Source organism: Schistocerca serialis, chromosome 3 (assembly GCF_023864345.2).
Source record: "Schistocerca serialis cubense isolate TAMUIC-IGC-003099 chromosome 3, iqSchSeri2.2, whole genome shotgun sequence".
Taxonomy (NCBI): Eukaryota; Metazoa; Arthropoda; class Insecta; order Orthoptera; family Acrididae; genus Schistocerca; species Schistocerca serialis.
In genome coordinates, this window is record NC_064640.1 from 323,061,691 (window position 1) to 323,080,471 (window position 18,781).

At 43.3% G+C, this 18,781-nt stretch overlaps 1 protein-coding gene across 1 annotated transcript in view; it reads right to left on the minus strand.

The window, feature by feature from the left end:
• LOC126470807 (uncharacterized) overlaps positions 1 to 18,781 on the minus strand; it is a 495,505-nt gene that overhangs the window by 260,476 nt on the left and 216,248 nt on the right. The window contains exon 8 of the mRNA XM_050098819.1: positions 17,837 to 17,997. Within this exon, the coding sequence (XP_049954776.1) occupies positions 17,837 to 17,997 (161 nt within the window). The remainder of the gene's footprint in view (positions 1 to 17,836; positions 17,998 to 18,781) is intronic.

An 18,781-nucleotide genomic window follows, 5' to 3' on the forward strand; every position in this document is an offset into this window, starting at 1 on the left:
AGGAAGTGTGCCTTGTCCCCTGTTGAATATCCTTAGTTTTTCTTATGTACTACACTATCATATTGCTTCTGACTTATTCGAAATCGGTTCATAATATTGTTTTTTTTCTTTTATTTATTTATTTTTTATGACACTTTGCATGATCTGCGATATCATGTTTAGTACCCGCTCCTTGGACAACGATTGTCCTTTACTACATTTCCCTGGAGACGGGATTTGTGGCTCCCTTTACGACAAGGATGAAGGACTACATGACTCGACATCTGTTTCAATATCACTTTCACTTGTTAAGCACGTATCCTCATCGTTGTACTACTCATGTACAGTTTCCGCACAGTTGAGTTTATACGACAGGACACATTCCACTGACTCATGGTGGAGAAACGCTAATATTTCGTCTGCCATTTTTTCTCACTCTGCGAAATTTCTGGGGATTCCGTTCTGACGAAATGTCAATTTCGGCAACATTATGTAATGTTGCTTTGTTTATCGTTGCATTGCTCTGCTTTGTATCAACACCACTAGCACTGTAGCATTGTTGTGAGCTATTCGTCAACTAATCAGATCAAATACCCTCCGTAGCTTCATGCTGTGCTCACCACTGGATACTTCCAGTCCCTCCTCCTGTTGCCATTAGTAGCAGATGTGGTTGCATGGTAAACGATATGTGGGGCTTCGAATGCTTCGAATGTCGTAAACGTCATTAGCCTTTTGCGACCTCTCACTCAAGGGATTCCTTGTTAGTGGTCTAACGATGCAACAGATATCACTATATGTGTAAATGTGCTACAGCCCCAGCACGCTACGCTAATATCAGTATGCAGACATGAATGTACGAATGTGAGCCCCCTGCGTCAAGACACGTACTGGCCACATGTGGTATGTGGCATGCATTGTAAATGCTACTGACATCTCTGTGTGCGTGCTGTTGGCGAATTGAGACAGAAGGGTGAGACAACACCATGTGAAATGCATTCAGTATAAAACTGTGACATTCTCGTGCTGTGTGACACAGTTTCTCTATAATAATTTATAGCTATATAGTAATATGTGGTGCTGACATATAAATGGACGCAGAACGCGTTTGTCTGCTACTGTAGAGGAAAAAATGAATTACAGAATTACGTTATTTCTTTTCCATCTGAAGCGTAGTCTACGGAAGGTAGCTCAACTGGCAGTTTTAATAACTTTACTTATGTCTTGACCATATTTTTATTTTTCATCAGTCTTACGCATTTTGACTTTCCGTCATTTTCAAAGACAGTGCTATGTCAGTCATACATAAACGTTAGATACAGTGTATCACGTCAGCATTCTCCAGCACGAGACAAGTGCAAACACCCCTGGCAGTGTTGGTGGATTAGGTGATCATGACATCGACAATGCATACAAAAGTTAATCTTCCTATCTAGAGCACTCTATAGTGCAGGCAGTGGTCCTAATCACGTTAAAGGCAGTCACGCAATTACTCGAAACGAGACCTGTTCTTTTAACGCCACAAAACTAACTCTACCAATTTTTTCTAAGCTTGCATTTTGGGCTATCACACCACTTGTTATAGCTGGTTACACATGAAAACACTGAGATGTGGACAAGGTAATGCCATTTTCGGTGCACCTGTACTGCAATAGTACAATATCATACTCATTTACACTTATAGCAAAAAAGTCGCAACACCAAGAAGTTGTGCGACATAAACGAAAGTTGGCATGTTTCTACACCTGAAAGATGATATCTGTTCAGATTTTCTCCAATCACATAAAAGTTGAGCTTGTAGCGCCTCTATGAAGATTACTTGAAATACACACTGTAACGGTTCTGAGCGTTAATTACCTTCGAAATTGGATGTGGTGAGACGATGATAGCCAAGAACACATTTAAGGTGACAAAGACGCCATTATCAACACCTCACTGAGTTTGAACGAGGTCGTGTAATAGGACTACGAGAAACTGGATGTTCCTTCTGTGATACTACAAAAAGACGGCAGGAATGTAGCCACTGTACTTAATTTCTGGCAGGGCAGGTCACTAGAATGTACGGTCGCAATAAGACTGGGCTCCAGAGGCCACGTGGCACTATCGAGAGGGCAGACCATCGTTATCGTCGTATGGCTCTAGCGCATCGTACTATATCTGCAGCAGCAATCTGAGCAGCAGTGCCCTGTAGCCTGCATTCCACTGGCCTCAAACTTCCGTCTTTTGCGACTTAAGTTATGTCAAACGAGAGCCATTTGGAGGGCAGGGTGAATGTCTGTTGTGTTTTCAGATGAAAACTGGTACTGCCTTGGTGTAAATGATGGCCGTGCATTGGGTAGGACGAGGCCAGTTGAAGGTCTGCAACCAACCTGTCAGCGTGCTAGACGTACTGGACCTATACTTGGAATTATGGTCTGGGTGTGTGATTTCGTATGACAGCAGGAGCACCCTCATGGTAATCCCACCCACCCTGACTGCAAAATTGTTCAGCAGTCTGGTGATTGGACCTGTTGTGCTGCCATTCATGAACAGCATTCAAGGGGATGTTTTCCAACAGGATAACGCTCGCCCACATACCGCTGTTGCAACTCAACATGCTCTACGGAGTGTTGATTGTTGCCTTGGTCTGCTCAATCAGATCTGTCTCCAATAGAGCTCCGGCCGGAATGGCCGAGTGGTTCTAGGCGCTACAGTCTGGAAACGCGCGACCGCTACGGTCGCAGGTTCGAATCCTGCCTCGGGCATGAATGTGTATGATGTCCTTGGGTTAGTTAGGTTTAAGTAGTTCTAAGTTCTAGGGGACTGATGACCTCAGAAGTTAAATTCCATAGTGCTCAGAGCCATTTGAACCATTTTTTCCAATAGAGCAAATATGGGACGTCATCGAGCGACATCTCCAGCGTCATCCACAAATAGCATTAACCGTCCCTGCACGGATCTTCCAAGTGCAACAGGCATTGAATTCCATCCCACAAACTGACATCCGGCACCTGTACAATACTTTGCATGCACGTTTGTATCCTTGCATTAAACATTCTGTTGGTTATACCGGTTGCTAATGTACGAGCATTTCACATTTGCAATGGCTTATATCGAGCTTACATTAAGCTGCGGTCTTGCTCTGTTAATCACTTAAATATGTTACCTAGCCAAATGTATTACCAAAATTTCATTACACTGTTTTACTTTTCTGTGCTGAGATTTTTTTCCGTCAGTGTATGTACGGTAAGTAGTGTGATACACACAAAATTAAATTAGGTATGTGTTGCAAAACATGATACTTACTCGTCAAATAATTAAAACTATGGATTGGTGGATAATACGCAGTAATTTTCAACTGAAGAACGCTGCCGCCAGATTTTCCGTTAGTCGTGATCATGGGAGCACCCATCCCATGGAGCGGAATGGCGAAGTACCTAGGAGGTCACCCTGAGTAGTAGGCAAAGTTCGTGCCTCCCATGTTGCATTGTTGCCAAATTTATTCAAGATGGCACATCCAAGGTGGCAGCAATAGATGTGGCAATGTCAGAGACGTCATGGCGGGAAGTTCAAATTTTGGCGGAAAAATAGGTCAGTTAGGCAACCTCCACTAACCTAACACCCTCCCATCCCCCCTCAACTCCCGCCTCTCCTCCCCCATCTGGAAATTAGAAGGAAAGGCCTTAGTCTGTGCTGGGCTGCTGGATTGGAAAGACTTACATATGCATTGTTTGATTAAACAATTAGAGTTGTCATAGACAGTAGCTCCATACAGGGTGTTCACCATGAGGCCAGGAGTCCAACTGAAGCAGTTCACAACACCACCGCCCTCTCCCATCCTGTGACATAATCCAAGATGGCGGTCTGGGGAAAAATGGTGGTAAAAGAGTTCAGTCTGTGTCTAGCTGCTAGACCGGAAGGACAGATGTAATTGTTTACTGTATTCAATGCATAAGATGTCTGTGCTGGAGAAGGAGGAGTTTAACGGGGACATCAGCTGTAATCATGCATCTGAGAACTGTGTCGATAGCAATGATATTTGATGACATGAACACATTTCATCAAATAATGAAGATGCAGCAGGGTGGTACTAAGTTACACTTCGCGACTCATGTTGATAAGTGTATGTGCTGTAACTGTAGATCATTCGAGAAATTTTAGTATGTCTTCTGAAGCGCAAGAGGCAAGACGTTCACTCCAGCATGTGGCCTCTTCAAAGGGTGTGGGGACTCAGGCAGGGAGTGCGCAGGGTTCATGGCACGCCACACTGCAGCTGCAGGGCCACACGCTAAGCACTCCCTGTCATGTTGGTAATATTCGCTGATTACGTCCTTCCCATATCTGCACGCAGATACCCTTTGCCATTGAAAACAAAATGCTTCTGGAGTTAAGTAATAACGGTGATGCGGAATACTGTCATATACATAACCTGAAAATGTCAGAGGAACTAAATGTACAGTTGTACAAAGAGAGAAAGAGAGCTTTCCAGATGATGCAAGAACTTTTAGACAATTTTCAATGTAATTCCTCGATTTATTCCTAGGAATACCACAACCACCACCACCATACTTGAACAGACATACTAAAAAGGTGGCAGCACACTTGTGATACCTCCCTGAGACACTTCACACGCTTTTATGCGAAATAGATCCCGAAACCGATATCAGCTGCAAATATCTGATTTTTACACCCCAAAACGACACTATGAGGAAATCTAAATAAATATCTCTGTAGCTCTAGAAAGAGGGTGCTCACCATTTTTCGAGTTTTAGCTGCATGTTTGAAGGCACAGAGAGAGAGAGAAAAATTTCTGAGCCCTACAGCTGCTGTGGTGTGTATCACTTCCCTGAAATGGTGAGTGGGTAAGCTTACATTTGCTGCTGCTGGTGCCACATTTGCTGCTGCACAAGTCATTTTCCTCACTGCTCGAAGCACACATTAGTGTCCAAGCACAGACGAGAAAATCACAACAATTACACAAATAGAATTCGAAGCACTGTCCTACAGGCGAGAAAAATGGCTGGAGTTTTCGGTTAATTTTCGATATCCTTCAGCTTCTGCTCTGGAGATGCTCTAAAGCCACAAAAGCGGGTGATGGACAGCATCCTGCATGACCAAGCCGGAGGACATGTCTCTGAAAACTCGAATAAAGCAGACATCACGTGTCTTTCCAACGTCACAGAACTTCCTGTATACACCTTGCCCCTGTCTTTTTCGAACTAGTCTGTAGAGGCTCGTATGCCCCGCACAAACAATGTCTTGTGAAACTCCAAGGTCATGGAACTTCTTGTGAAAGGAGCGTTGTGATTGGTTCTTACAGAATTTACCTGACAAACTGCTTCTACTGTTAGTGAGAGAGCACTGCCCTCTATTATCTACAGACAGACAGACAAATTGAGACTTTTGGAGGCAAAACTAATTTGCACCGATCGAAAAAAACATACAGCAGTCATATTGCACTGACAGTGAAACCCTGCAAAAGTGGTCTACAGATCATGAAATACGGAAACTATCACCAAAGATACTTCCTCAGTTACACTGCTCTGCTACTGTCAAGGAAAGCTTGAACTTATCAGCGTGAAACCAATCTCCAAACGCGATAATCACTACACACAATTCTTATCCTGCATCATACAAAATCTGCATATGGCTATCGACATCCCGACACACACATACAGGGTGTTACAATAAGGTACGGCCAAACTTTCAGGAAACATTCCTCCCACACAAATAAAGAAAAGATGTTATGTGGACATGTGTCCGGAAGCGCTTAATTTCCATGTTAGAGCTCGTTTTAGTTTCGTCAGTATGTACTGTACTTCCTCGATTCACCGCCAGTTGGCCCAATTGAAGGAAGGTAATGTTGACTTCGGTGCTTGTGTTTGCATGCGACTCATTGCTCTACAGTACTAGCATTGTTGGTGATGTCTTGATTGGGCCCCATGTTCTTCCACCTACGCTCATTGGAGCACGTTATCATGATTTCATACGGGATACTCTACCTGTGCAGCTAGAACATGTGCCTTTACAAGTACGACACAACATGTGGTTCATGCACGATGGAGCTCCTGCACATTTCAGTCGAAGTGTTCGTACGCTTCTCAACAACAGATTCGGTGACCGATGGATTGGTAGAGGCGGACCAATTCCATGGTCTCCACGCTCTCCTGACCTCAACCCTCTTGACTTTCATTTATGGGGGCATTTGAAAGCTCTTGTCTACGCAACTCCGGTAGCAAATGTAGAGACTCTTCGTGCTAGTATTGTGGACGGCTGTGATACAATACGCCATTCTCCAGGGCTGCATCAGCGCATCAGGGATTCCATGCGACGGAGGGTGGATGCATGTATCCTCGCTAACGGAGGACATTTTGAACATTTCCTGTAACAAAGTGTTTGAAGTCACGCTGGTACGTTCTGTTGCTGTGTGTTACCATTCCATGATTAATGTGATTTGAAGAGAAGTAATAAAATGAGCTCTAACATGGAAAGTAAGCCTTTCCGGACACATGTCCACATAACATATTTTCTTTCTTTGTGTGTGAGGAATGTTTCCTGAAGTTTGGCCGTACCTTTTTGTAACACCCTGTATATATATATGCTACGAAGACAGACGGACCCCAAAAAACATCAGCGCATGCGCCGTATATAGTTCTCACAGCACTAGATGTTTCCATGAGGTCGGTCGATCATCCACTTCAGCCAATGTTCGCTATTCAACTGCCCACGGCATATGCTGGCCCGATACGCAGTCTGAGCGTCCTCAGCAGTGACCCTCCAACATGGAGTACAATAGCTGGGTCGGTTCCTCAACCCGCCAAGGTAGCCGAGAGCGCTAACGCGCTGTTTCCTGGACTGGGATAGATGCGCTGGTCCCCGATCTAGTCCGCCCGGCGGATTAACGATGTGGGTCGATCTGCCAGCCAGCCTGGATGTGATTTTTAGGCGGTTTTCCGCATCCCACTAGGTGAATACCAGAGTGGTTCCCACGTTCCGCGTCAGTTACACGACTCGCAGACAATTGCAAAACATTCGCATTCTTTCATGATTTACACTAGACACAGACAGCTGGGGTACACTATTTCCATCCTGGGGGATATTGGGTGGCGGTAGGAAGGGCATCCAGCAACCCCTTAAAATTAACCATGCCAAATGCGTCCTTAACCCTGCCAACCCTGCCACGATGCGGAAAAAGGCCGTAGCGAAAGAAAAGAGCTGGGCTGGTTCCCCTCGGGGCAAAAGCGTTACTGTTTCCAGCCCCGGCCTGCTTGTTTGTATGCTGCCATACTTTCTACAGCCATCTCGAGCCTCTGGGATTACAAGAATATAAGTACTTTCACATGGATTCCCAGAATATCATACCATTTTTGCGATAGTTGTCGATCTCAAACACATAGCAGTATGCTACCGGTCGCTCGAACATTATAATTCCGAAGATAAAGAGCGGAAATTATATCTCTAGAAACCGGAAACGTTACCGAGGTCCAGCGAGGTGGAACGTACTACAAACCACTGAGTAAATAGAAACTAATCTTGTCTGCGAAGATTTTTACACGAAAACTCCAAAAAGTAGAGGAAACTGGTAGTTCCACCCATATCTTAACGAATATCGATGCCAATGGTATAAAATATTCCAAATCATCCTTGTACTTTTCAAAGTCAACTAAGGTGTTTCTCATGCCTAGGGAACCACCAAACGTCTCTTCCACCAATCTATTACCGTCTAGATTCACAGAATACACACCACAATCGATTTTCCCTCAACCATGTAAAGATGGGAAATATGTAGAAGCAGTCATTGTACTTACAATGAAATATTACGATTGCAGCATCAATCCGATGACATTCGACAATAAGCGAAGTATCGCAAATGCCCCATTCTGAATATGGTGGCTGTGAAAATATCAAATTCTGTGGCATTCTTGCGACGGGACATAATTTTCTACTGAAAAATATCATTCTCTCAGAGCTATCGCCATTTTCTATGTCAAATTCATACCTCCCTTACGACAGGACAAAGCCATTTTCTTTGCACTTGTCGGAACACTGACCATAGTACACATACTATATAAGCCAGCTGATCACAGCGAATCTGTCACATACCCCATACTACTAAGTACAATACTTCGCCAATAACTGAATGCTGGCGATACCAAACAATACTGAACGAAAATCTGCGATGGATGGACATGTCTCATTTGTTTACCTTGCGAGTGGTACCAGTATGTGTCAAGAAGAAAGACGTAATCGTATTATAAGCGAGCAGCTATTAAAAAAAACACAATGGCCTTGGCTGTGTTACTGTCACAAGTAGTCTTGGTCCTACAGGCGCACACAAGTACTGCTAACAATATCCATGTTAAAAACTATACAGGCTTTAGAAATCTAGATATGGTATTGCTTCTGAATGAAGTGGTGTGCCATACATATACCGCGAAATCGAATATAGACGCTGATGTCCGGGATGTGTGTTAACAGACTGAAAGTGCAGGTACACGTCGCTGATGGAGTAAGCTCATAATAAAATCACCGAATTTAGAAAGGGATTCGGCTAGGGAACGTGGTATGAAGACGATAATGCAACTCCCGCATACCACCGCTGTATATTTCTCCAGATTTTGTAGTACATTCTATCTCGATGCCTTGTCAGAGGTTATCCACTGGGTTGTAGGCGTGGGAGGATGATAGTTGATTGAGAATTATCAGATATAGTAGATGGTGTGCTATGTGACGAATCACTTTAGAAGTATGCAACACTAGATTGAGGTCGTATGAAATGTACCATATGACGAATGCACTGGCTTTTCAGACCTATAGTGTTAGGCATTCCAGTAGATGTGCTGTCTGCAATTTGGAATCAAGTCTTTCCATTCAACCAGATACCTGCGTTGGACGGGAGGACGACGGTTCAATCCCGCGTCCAGCCATCCTGATTTAGGTTTTCCGTGATTTCCCTAAATCGCTCCGGGCAAATGCCGGGATGGTTCCTTCGAAATGGCACGGCCGACTTCCTTCCCTAATCCGATGAGACCGATGACCTTGCTGTTTGATCTCTTCCCCCAAACAACCCAACCCCAACCCTGCGCTGGATCCTATGGCTATGTCTTTTAATGATTACAGCTACTAATGAATCATATTTGTGGAACTCTCATATCTCAAAGCAAGTCACCCTTTTCGATCCTCTCTGTCACAGCAAAACTCCAATGCGGTTTTTGACAGTCCTGCTGTGACTGGCAATTCGCAATTTTTTCAAACACAATTATACAGGGTTGATGATTGAACAACAAACGATGCCAGTAAAAGTCTCCTAATTGAGGCAAACAAAGGTTCACTTCTAATTTTCCACAAAGATTTGTGGTACAACACACACAGTAGTAAAAGTCCAATTCGGTCGAAGTCCACGAAGTCGGCATCCAGAGTGGACTGAACTTCGTGGCTGGTTCCATCCCCTAAATAGCTGCCTCCAGCCAGTCAGGTTTTGGCGTAGTGATACTTCCTGCAGTTCGTGGCTTGAAATCCCCCTCCAGGAAGTTGTGCTCCGAATGTCTGTTTCCATTATCTTGTATGTAAATAGCCGGTGTTTACCATGGTGCTTTTGGTACACCTTAGACATAAGCAAACCCCTCCTCTGTGGTGTAATATGGGTTGCCAGCCCTCAGAAGCTACCTTTTCTCTGGCATAACAAATCCCTATGCATGTTGTGACTGTTCCTCTGTCACTGCATCTTTGTCCACGTGATCATCCCAATTTAAGTGGGAAATGATGGTAAGTCAGTGAGCGCTATACTTACCACTTTCTACAACCTGTGTAGAATCAGGGTGAGATGAGTTAATGTGACAGGACCATCTCTTTTGACCACTCGGTGGAAACTGGGAACATGTTGTCATAGCTCTGCCAAATGTATACGACGTGTAAGGTGAAGACCAAACAAGGCTTTCCCCTGCCACATGAGGTAGCACGAGACACACTGCAAGCAGTTAAGGGAACTGGAAGAAGGACAAGGGTTTTGTTACTGCGTTGCGATGCCTTTCTAAACTTCATACAGGTACAGCAGTTCGAAGGAGATCTGCATCCCCCAAGGTGCATTCACGTGTGTCACCCAAACAGTCTCTCTATCATCATTATTTTGTACCATCTAACAAAGAGAAAAAAGTACAAACTATAAAATCTTCGCTAACGTCATTTGACAGAGAACTCGATAAGATTTTTACTGCAACCCTCTCTTCTGATATATATACAGGGTGTTTCAAAAATGACCGGTATATTTGAAACGGCAATAAAAACTAAACGAGCAGCGATAGAAATACACTATTTGTTGCAATATGCTTGGGACAACAGTACATTTTCAGGCAGACAAACTTTCGAAATTACAGTAGTTACAATTTTCAACAACAGATGGCGCTGCGGTCTGGGAAACTCTATAGTACGATATTTTCCACATATCCACCATGCGTAGCAATAATATGGCGTAGTCTCTGAATGAAATTACCCGAAACCTTTGACAACGTGTCTGGCGGAATGGCTTCACATGCAGATGAGATGTACTGCTTCAGCTGTTCAATTGTTTCTGGATTCTGGCGGTACACCTGATCTTTCAAGTGTCCCCACAGAAAGAAGTCACAGGGGTTCATGTCTGGCGAATAGGGAGGCCAATCCACGCCGCCTCCTGTATGTTTCGAATAGCCCAAAGCAATCACACGACCATCGAAATATTCATTCAGGAAATTAAAGACGTCGGCCGTGCGATGTGGCCGGGCACCATCTTGCATAAACCACGAGGTGTTCGCAGTGCCGTCTAAGGCAGTTTGTACCGCCACAAAGTCACGAAGAATGTCCAGATAGCGTGATGCAGTAATCGTTTCGGATCTGAAAAATGGGCCAATGATTCCTTTGGAAGAAATGGCGGCCCAGACCAGTACTTTCTGAGGATGCAGGGACGATGGGACTGCAACATGGGGCTTTTCGGTTCCCCATATGCGCCAGTTCTGTTTACTGACGAAGCCGTCCAGGTAAAAATAAGCTTCGTCAGTAAACCAAATGCTGCCCACATGCATATCGCCGTCATCAATCCTGTGCACTATATCGTTAGCGAATGTCTCTCGTGCAGCAATGGTAGCGGCGCTGAGGGGTTGCCGCGTTTGAATTTTGTATAGATAGAGGTGTAAACTCTGGCGCATGAGACGATACGTGGACGTTGGCGTCATTTGGACCGCAGCTGCAACACGGCGAACGGAAACCCGAGGCCGCTGTTGGATCACCTGCTGCACTAGCTGCGCGTTGCCCTCTGTGGTTGCCGTACGCGGTCGCCCTACCTTTCCAGCATGTTCATCCGTCACGTTCCCAGTCCGTTGAAATTTTTCAAACAGATCCTTTATTGTATCGCTTTTCGGTCCTTTGGTTACATTAAACCTCCGTTGAAAACTTCGTCTTGTTGCAACAACACTGTGTTCTAGGCGGTGGAATTCCAACACCAGAAAAATCCTCTGTTCTAAGGAATAAACCATGTTCTCTACAGCACACTTGCACGTTGTGAACAGCACACGCTTACAGCAGAAAGACGACGTACAGAATGGCGCACCCACAGACTGCGTTGTCTTCTATATCTTTCACATCACTTGCAGCGCCATCTGTTGTTGAAAATTGTAACTACTGTAATTTCGAAAGTTTGTCCGCCTGAAAATGTACTGTTGTCCCAAGCATATTGCAACAAACGGTGTATTTCTATCGCTGCTCGTTTAGTTTTTATTGCCGTTTCAAATATACCGGTCATTTTTGAAACACCATGTATATATATATATATATAATATTGAAAACAAATACCATCTGTGTGCTGGCTCTGGGAAGGGTTGGTCAGGGACAATGCGAGGACATCTTTCAATCTCTAGCGTTATCCTAAGAATGCGAGAAAGCTCGCTAGCTCCCATCCACAGGGTTGCGATAGAAATCTTATCGAGTTCTCTGGCGAATGACGTCAGCGGAGATTTTATAGTATGTACTTTTTTTCCTCTTTGTTGGATGATACAAAATAATGATGACAAAGAGAGTGTTTGGGCGACAGACGTAAATGCACCCTGGGGGACGCAGATCTCCTTCGATCTCCAGTACCTGTATGTAGTTCGGAAAGGCATCGCAACGCAGTAGCAAAATCCTCGTGCTCCTTCCAGTTCCTTTAACTGCTTGTAGTGTCTTTCCTGCTACCTCATGTTGCAGGAGAAAGCTTTGTTTGGTCTTGACCTTACACGTTCTGCAAATTTGCAGAGCTACGACAACATGTTCCCATTTTCCACTGAGTGGCCAAAAAAAGACGGTCTTGTTACATTAACTCAGCTCGTCCTTTTTCTACATGGGTTATAGAAGGTGGTAAATATAGCGCTCTCCGACTTATCCTCACTTCCGACTTAAATTGGGGTGATCACATGGACAAAGCTGCAGAGACTGAGGAACAGTTACAACATGCATAGGGACTCTCTAAAACCACATTAGAGTTTCGCTGTAGCACACAGGATCAAAAAGGGTGACTCCCTTTGAGATATGACAGTGCCACGAAAATGATTCACTAGTGGCCATAATCACTAAGAGATATCTCCATAGGATCCAACGCAAGTATGTCGTTGAATGGAAAGACGTGATTCCAAATTGCAGACAGCATTTCTACTGGAATGTGTAACACCATAGGTCTGAAAAGCCAGTGTATTGGTCATAAGATTTTGTACGATGCTTACGACCTCAATCGAGCGTCGCATATTTTTAAAGTGATTAATCGCATAGCACATTATCTACTGTACCTGATAATTCTCAATGAACCATCATCCTCCCTCACCTACAACCCAGTAGATATACATACACCCGAACTTTCAGTCTGTTAACACACACCCTGGCGATCAGTATCTATGTTCAATGTCACGATATTTGCGTGGAAAACCACTTCATTCGGAAGAAATACCGTATATCGACTTCTAAAGCTTGTATAGTTTTTAAAATGGATATCGTTAGCGATACTTGTGTGCACCTGTAGGACCAAGACTATTTGTGACAGTAACATAGACGTTGTGGTCACGTTTTTTTAATAGCTGCTCGCTTATAAGATGATTACGTCAATTTTCCTAAGACAGACTGGTACCACTCGCAAGGTAAACAAGTGAGACATGTCCATCCATCGCAGATATTCATTCATTAATGTTTGGTATCGCCAGGATTCAGTTATTGGCGAAGTATTGTACTTAGTAGTAGGTGATGTGTGATAGATTCGCTGTGATCAGCTGACTTATATAGCATGTGTACTGTGGTCCGTGTTCAGACAAGTGCTAAGAAACTGGCTTTGTCCTGTCGTAAGGGAGGTATGGATTAGGCATAGAAAACTACGATAGCTGTAGGGGAATGATTTTTTAAAGTATAAATTTACGTCCAGTCATAAGAATTCTACAGATTTTGATATTTGCGATATATCTCAGACGTCACAGAACTTCCTGTATACACCTTGCCCCTGTCTTCTTCGGATCAATCGGTAGAGGCTCCTATGCCCCGCACAAACAATGTCTTGTGGATCTCCAAAGCCGTGGAACTTCTTGTGAAAGGAGCATTCTGATTGGTTCTTATTGAATTTATGCGCCAAACTGCTGCTACTGCCGATGTGAGATCACTGTCCTCTATAATCTACAGACAGACAAATTACGAGACTTTCAGAGGCAAAACTGTTATGCACAGATCGAAAACAACATACAGCAGTCATATTGCATTGACAGTTAAACCCTGCAAAAGTGGTCTACAGATCATGAAATATGGAAACTATCGCCGAAGACACTTCTCAGTTACACTGCTCTGCTACTGTCGAAAAAAAATGGTTCAAATGGCTCTGAGCACTATGGGACTTAACATCTATGGTCATCAGTCCCCTAGAACTTAGAACTACTTAAACCTAACTAACCTAAGGACAGCACACAACACCCAGCCATCACGAGGCAGAGAAAATCCCTGACCCCGCCGGGAATGCTACTGTCGAGGAAAGCTTGAATTTATCAGCGTGAAACCAATCTCCAAACGCGCTAATCACTACACACAATTCGTATCGTGCATCGTGATCTGTCGGATTAGGGATTGTACACTGAACAGTAACCACACAATGAATCAATAAATGTTAAAATGTTCAAATGCTGGTATAACGGCAATGTCCCGTTTTTCACGTGAACTGACAAGGTTTATACACATCATGGCTATAATGAACAATCCTTTACAGAAGAAAGACAGTGGAAAACGAAGAAGATATAATCAGAGTCACATTTATCAAGTATGACGAAATATTTCGTTTATGATGTTACTGTAGGAGATACGAGAGCAAAATTAGGTGCCAGAAAGTACTAAAGACATGCTAGCTAAATTATCTGCATCGTTTCCCAGTGAGGTTAGTCCAGACTATAAACATAAACCTTTAGATTTCCACCGTCTGGGAAGTCCAGGCAACCCTGTGTTCAAAAATTTCCAGACTGGTCACTGCTCGTTAGAAGCCCAAAAATTGTGAACGCATTATACGCTTGGCGTCAGTTGGAACACTGTAACACCGGGTGAGATGGCGCAGTGGTTAGCACACTAGACTCGTATTCGGGAGAACGACGGTCCAAACCAGCGTCCGGTTCAAAAATGGTTCAAATAGCTCTAAGCACTACGGAACTTAACATCTGAGGTCATCAGTCCACTAGACTTAGAATTACTTAAACCTAACTAACCTAAGGACACGACACACATCCATGCCCGAGGCAGGATACGAACCTGCGACCGTAGCAGGTGCTCGGTTCCGGACTGAAGTGCCTAGAACCTCTCGCCCACAGCGGCCGGCCCGCGTCCGACCGTCCTGATTTAGGTTTTCTGTGATTCTGTGATTTCCCTAAATCACTTCAGGCAAATACTGGAATTGTTTCTTTGAAAGGGCACGGTCGACTTTCTTATCCATCTTTCCCTAATCCGATGGGACCTATGACCTCGTAGTTTTGTCCTCTCCCCCCTAAATCAACCAACCAACCAATACTGTAATGTCAACTATAGGTGAACCCGCGGTCCTCTAGGACCGACATGAGGCTTGAAGACTATTTTCCCCCTTGCTGATACAGGAAAGCGAGGTTAGAAGACAATTTACCTCCTCACTGAAACAGGAAACGAGAAATATTATTCGTAGCAGGTCACATAGCTAACGCGTAGAACGTCTTTTGCGAATAGAATAGGAAAGGCTACAATTTCGACTGTGATATGATTACGGCGTGGAGCGCTCTTCTACAGGTATGTCGCCACTGCGAGCTCGTTGTAGGCATGCGTATTAAGTACATCACTTGTGTAACAAGAACTGCTCGTAGTTTTAGAAACTCGCATCTTATTGAAAAATCTATGTCTAATGCGCTGGATAGAATTTTACTCACAAATTATCTATGTCACATCATCACGATTGTGAAATCATCTGAGGAGCTGTGTTATGATGAGTTTGTTTCCCGAAAGTAAGGCCCAGGAGACGTATATTTTCTTTCTTACCTGTGGGAATTTGTAACCCATTAAACATTAAAACATAGTTGGATAGCGTGAATACCGATAAATATTTAAAAATTAAACCAGAATTTGGTCGTACAAACTAGATTTATTAATTTTTACCCCTTGCCAGAAATTTTTTTATTTCATCTCAAACAGTTTTATTAGCTTTTGTTAAAGAATAACTCACAAATATGAAATTATTTTCTTATAAAGACACTACTGCTACTACCAAAGACAGAAGGTTAGGCACAAAGTAAGCAAATAATTTCTATTGTTTTACAAACGGTGTGTCAAACAATCGGCACTGCTATTACCATTCCTGCCATACAAATTAGCTTTTGTTTTTATAAAATCATTTGTTCTTACACTGATGATCCACGGTGAAATCACGAGGAGGCGACACGGAGAATCAGTAGAGGCATGTCACCTAGTTACATGAATCACGGCTCTTCTTACACCAGATCTATGATACGCCGTCGTCCAAGCAAACGGTTGCTTCAGATATGTACTGGACCACGGACGCAGACCGATACGGCGTTTTCATGGTATGGAGGACATTCACCTTGTCTTCCATAGGACATGAGATATCAATCGAAGGCATCATGACAACTATTGACTACATGAGGAATTTTTGAAGCGCACTTGCATGCCTTCCCGATTGATGTCTTCCACGACGGCGGTGGCATCTTCCAGCACGATAATACTCCGTGTCACCAGGTTAGAATTGTGGTACAGTGGTTTGAGGAGCATTACAGTGAATTTAAGTTGACGTCTTACTAATAAAATTCACCTGATGTGAACCCTATGGAACACATCTGAAACCCTATCGCGCACCAGCTCCACACGTACAAACCACTGGTTCATAATTTACAGGAAATACGTGAACCGTGGATAGACATCTGGTGCCACATCCTTTCGAAAACCTACCAAGGACTTTTCGAATCCATAACAAGCAGGATCGCTACAGTATTGCTTTCCACAGGTGGAACAACACCCTATTAAGGAGCAGGTGATAATATCAATGTGAAAAGGAATTTTTTACAAGGACAAGTCCACAGAAAGTCAATTTACTATAAAAAGACTTCCCTGTTTGGCTAAAGATTGTTATATTATTTCTTAGTGATATTATTGAAGGTGAAACTGTCATACAGCCACTGAGAATGGTGTTTTTGACTCGAATCTCAAAGTTGCGTGTGCTATCCACTCGTCGACATCAAATTCTAAAACACGCTGCACATAGTAATCTCTAAAGAACTAGAAACCACTCCAGGAGGTTCTGTTACATCGTCGTCACCGGTACATTGCACCCCAATTATCCTCTATTTTTTGAATGAGGGAAGAAAATTCTATTAGGTCTACAATTTTGCTTCCACCGTTTTCTCTCGAAGGTCGAGGCTTTATTGCTAAAAAATTGCAAAAAATTTAAGAATCGAAATATTGTCGATCATTGGCCACTACTTTCCCTCATCTTTCGGGGAGAATACGAATCTTGTGGCAGAAAAACTCGATGTATTTTGAGGAGGTCCAAGAATATATCAATTTTGGACTTGACTGGAAGTGCTGATCAGCCAGACCCTGCGCCATTGATCGAAAAAGACGGTGGAAAGAACAATGTCTGGAGAATATGGTTTGTGATGCAGGACATCTCATTTCAACGTTTCCAAGTATGTTTTGACGGGTTTGACGACATGGGGCCGAGTACTGTAATACTGTAAAGTGACCTTTTCATGTCTATCGCTGTATTCTGGCCGTTTGTCTTTCAGTGATCGGCTCAAATGCATCAACTGCTTTCCATAACGATATCTTGTGATTATTTGCGTCGGTTTGAGCAGCTTCGGAAACCTCTCTTCCACCACGATATCGGACTTCGAAGTCAAAATCACCTTTCTCGAAGCATTTAAAGCATTCTCTGCACGTTCTTTTAGTAACAGAGTCCTAGCCATAGGTCTTACCCAGGCTTTTATGAGCCTCAGGCGCGGATTGTCCATATTAAATCAGACAATTAAACTTTTTCACAAATGACGTGAATTGGGCTCGTTAGTTTACATATTCAATAGGGAATAACTTTATGATACAATTACAAATCGTCTAATATTTTAACGGCGCTATACTTACAAACGCCTGAGTTAATTGTATGATGCTTATGACTTACCCCCTCTACCACCACTTGCCGCTACTGCCACTTGTTGCAAAACGGCGCAAGCAAAGTTGTAGCCCTAATATGTAACACAGGAGCAATGGAAACTTATGTCTTCTGGTTTGGTTAACGTTTTTTGTTGCTTCATAGCATATCAGTAAACAAGTAAGTGATATAACTATATTAAGTAACGACAGAACAGAGTATATAATTAGAACAGCTGTATGTACTTACCAGTGTATCCAGAAACGCAGTTACATTTGTACTTGGAGTTGTCAATATTGACGCAGACAGAACCGTGCTGGCATGGCGAACTGGAACATGGGTTGAAGTGCTCACAATTCATCCCGAAGTATCCTTCCGAGCAGGAACATAGGTACGTGCCACTGGAGTTGCTGTGTGCATGAAAGAAAGTTAATCAGCTGAGACACATTATGCAATATTATCGAATACAGATAAACATCCTATTCAAAAGGGACAACAAGTAAACACATGGTGTTCGTATGAATTTCACGAAGTAACAACAGAAGGTCAGGTTATCTTAATTTTGTACGTTATTGTAGGCAGTAACAATGAATGCACAAGAGCTATTCGTCTATAAAGGTCCGATCGGACGTGAACTGGAAACCACAGTGAAAATCCGATGAAGCTTTGCACAGATGTGTTGTGCAGTGACTCCAATATGCCCGTCGATAGTGTTAAGTCATTTGTTTCAGTTCTGAGCACCCAGTGAACATCTGAAGATGGAAGATGCCTAGAAAATAGTGTCTCCCTCTAAGTAGGAGAATCTTCTGAGAGATTTCGCCGGATTTCATGCAGCCCACATAACGTAACTATCATGCGTTTCCTTGTTCCTGACCACTGTCGCCCGCACACTGCAGGGGCAATGAAGACGCTCCTGCAGTGTCTTAGATGCGAAGTGTTTGTTTATTTACCATACAGCCCAGACTGTTTCGAATAAAACATTTTCGATCCTCACTGGGGTTTCCATTTCAGGACCGATCGGACCTTAATAAACGAATACCATCGTATTACATGCTCATGAGTTATATCTAAGAAAACAGACTTCCGTCACATACTGTGCGTATTTTGATACGTTATACAATTTATTTTAGCCTCTGTGGAATCATTTTCCACCAGCGATTTGACTACTTACGTGACATTTCTGGCTCTTGAGGG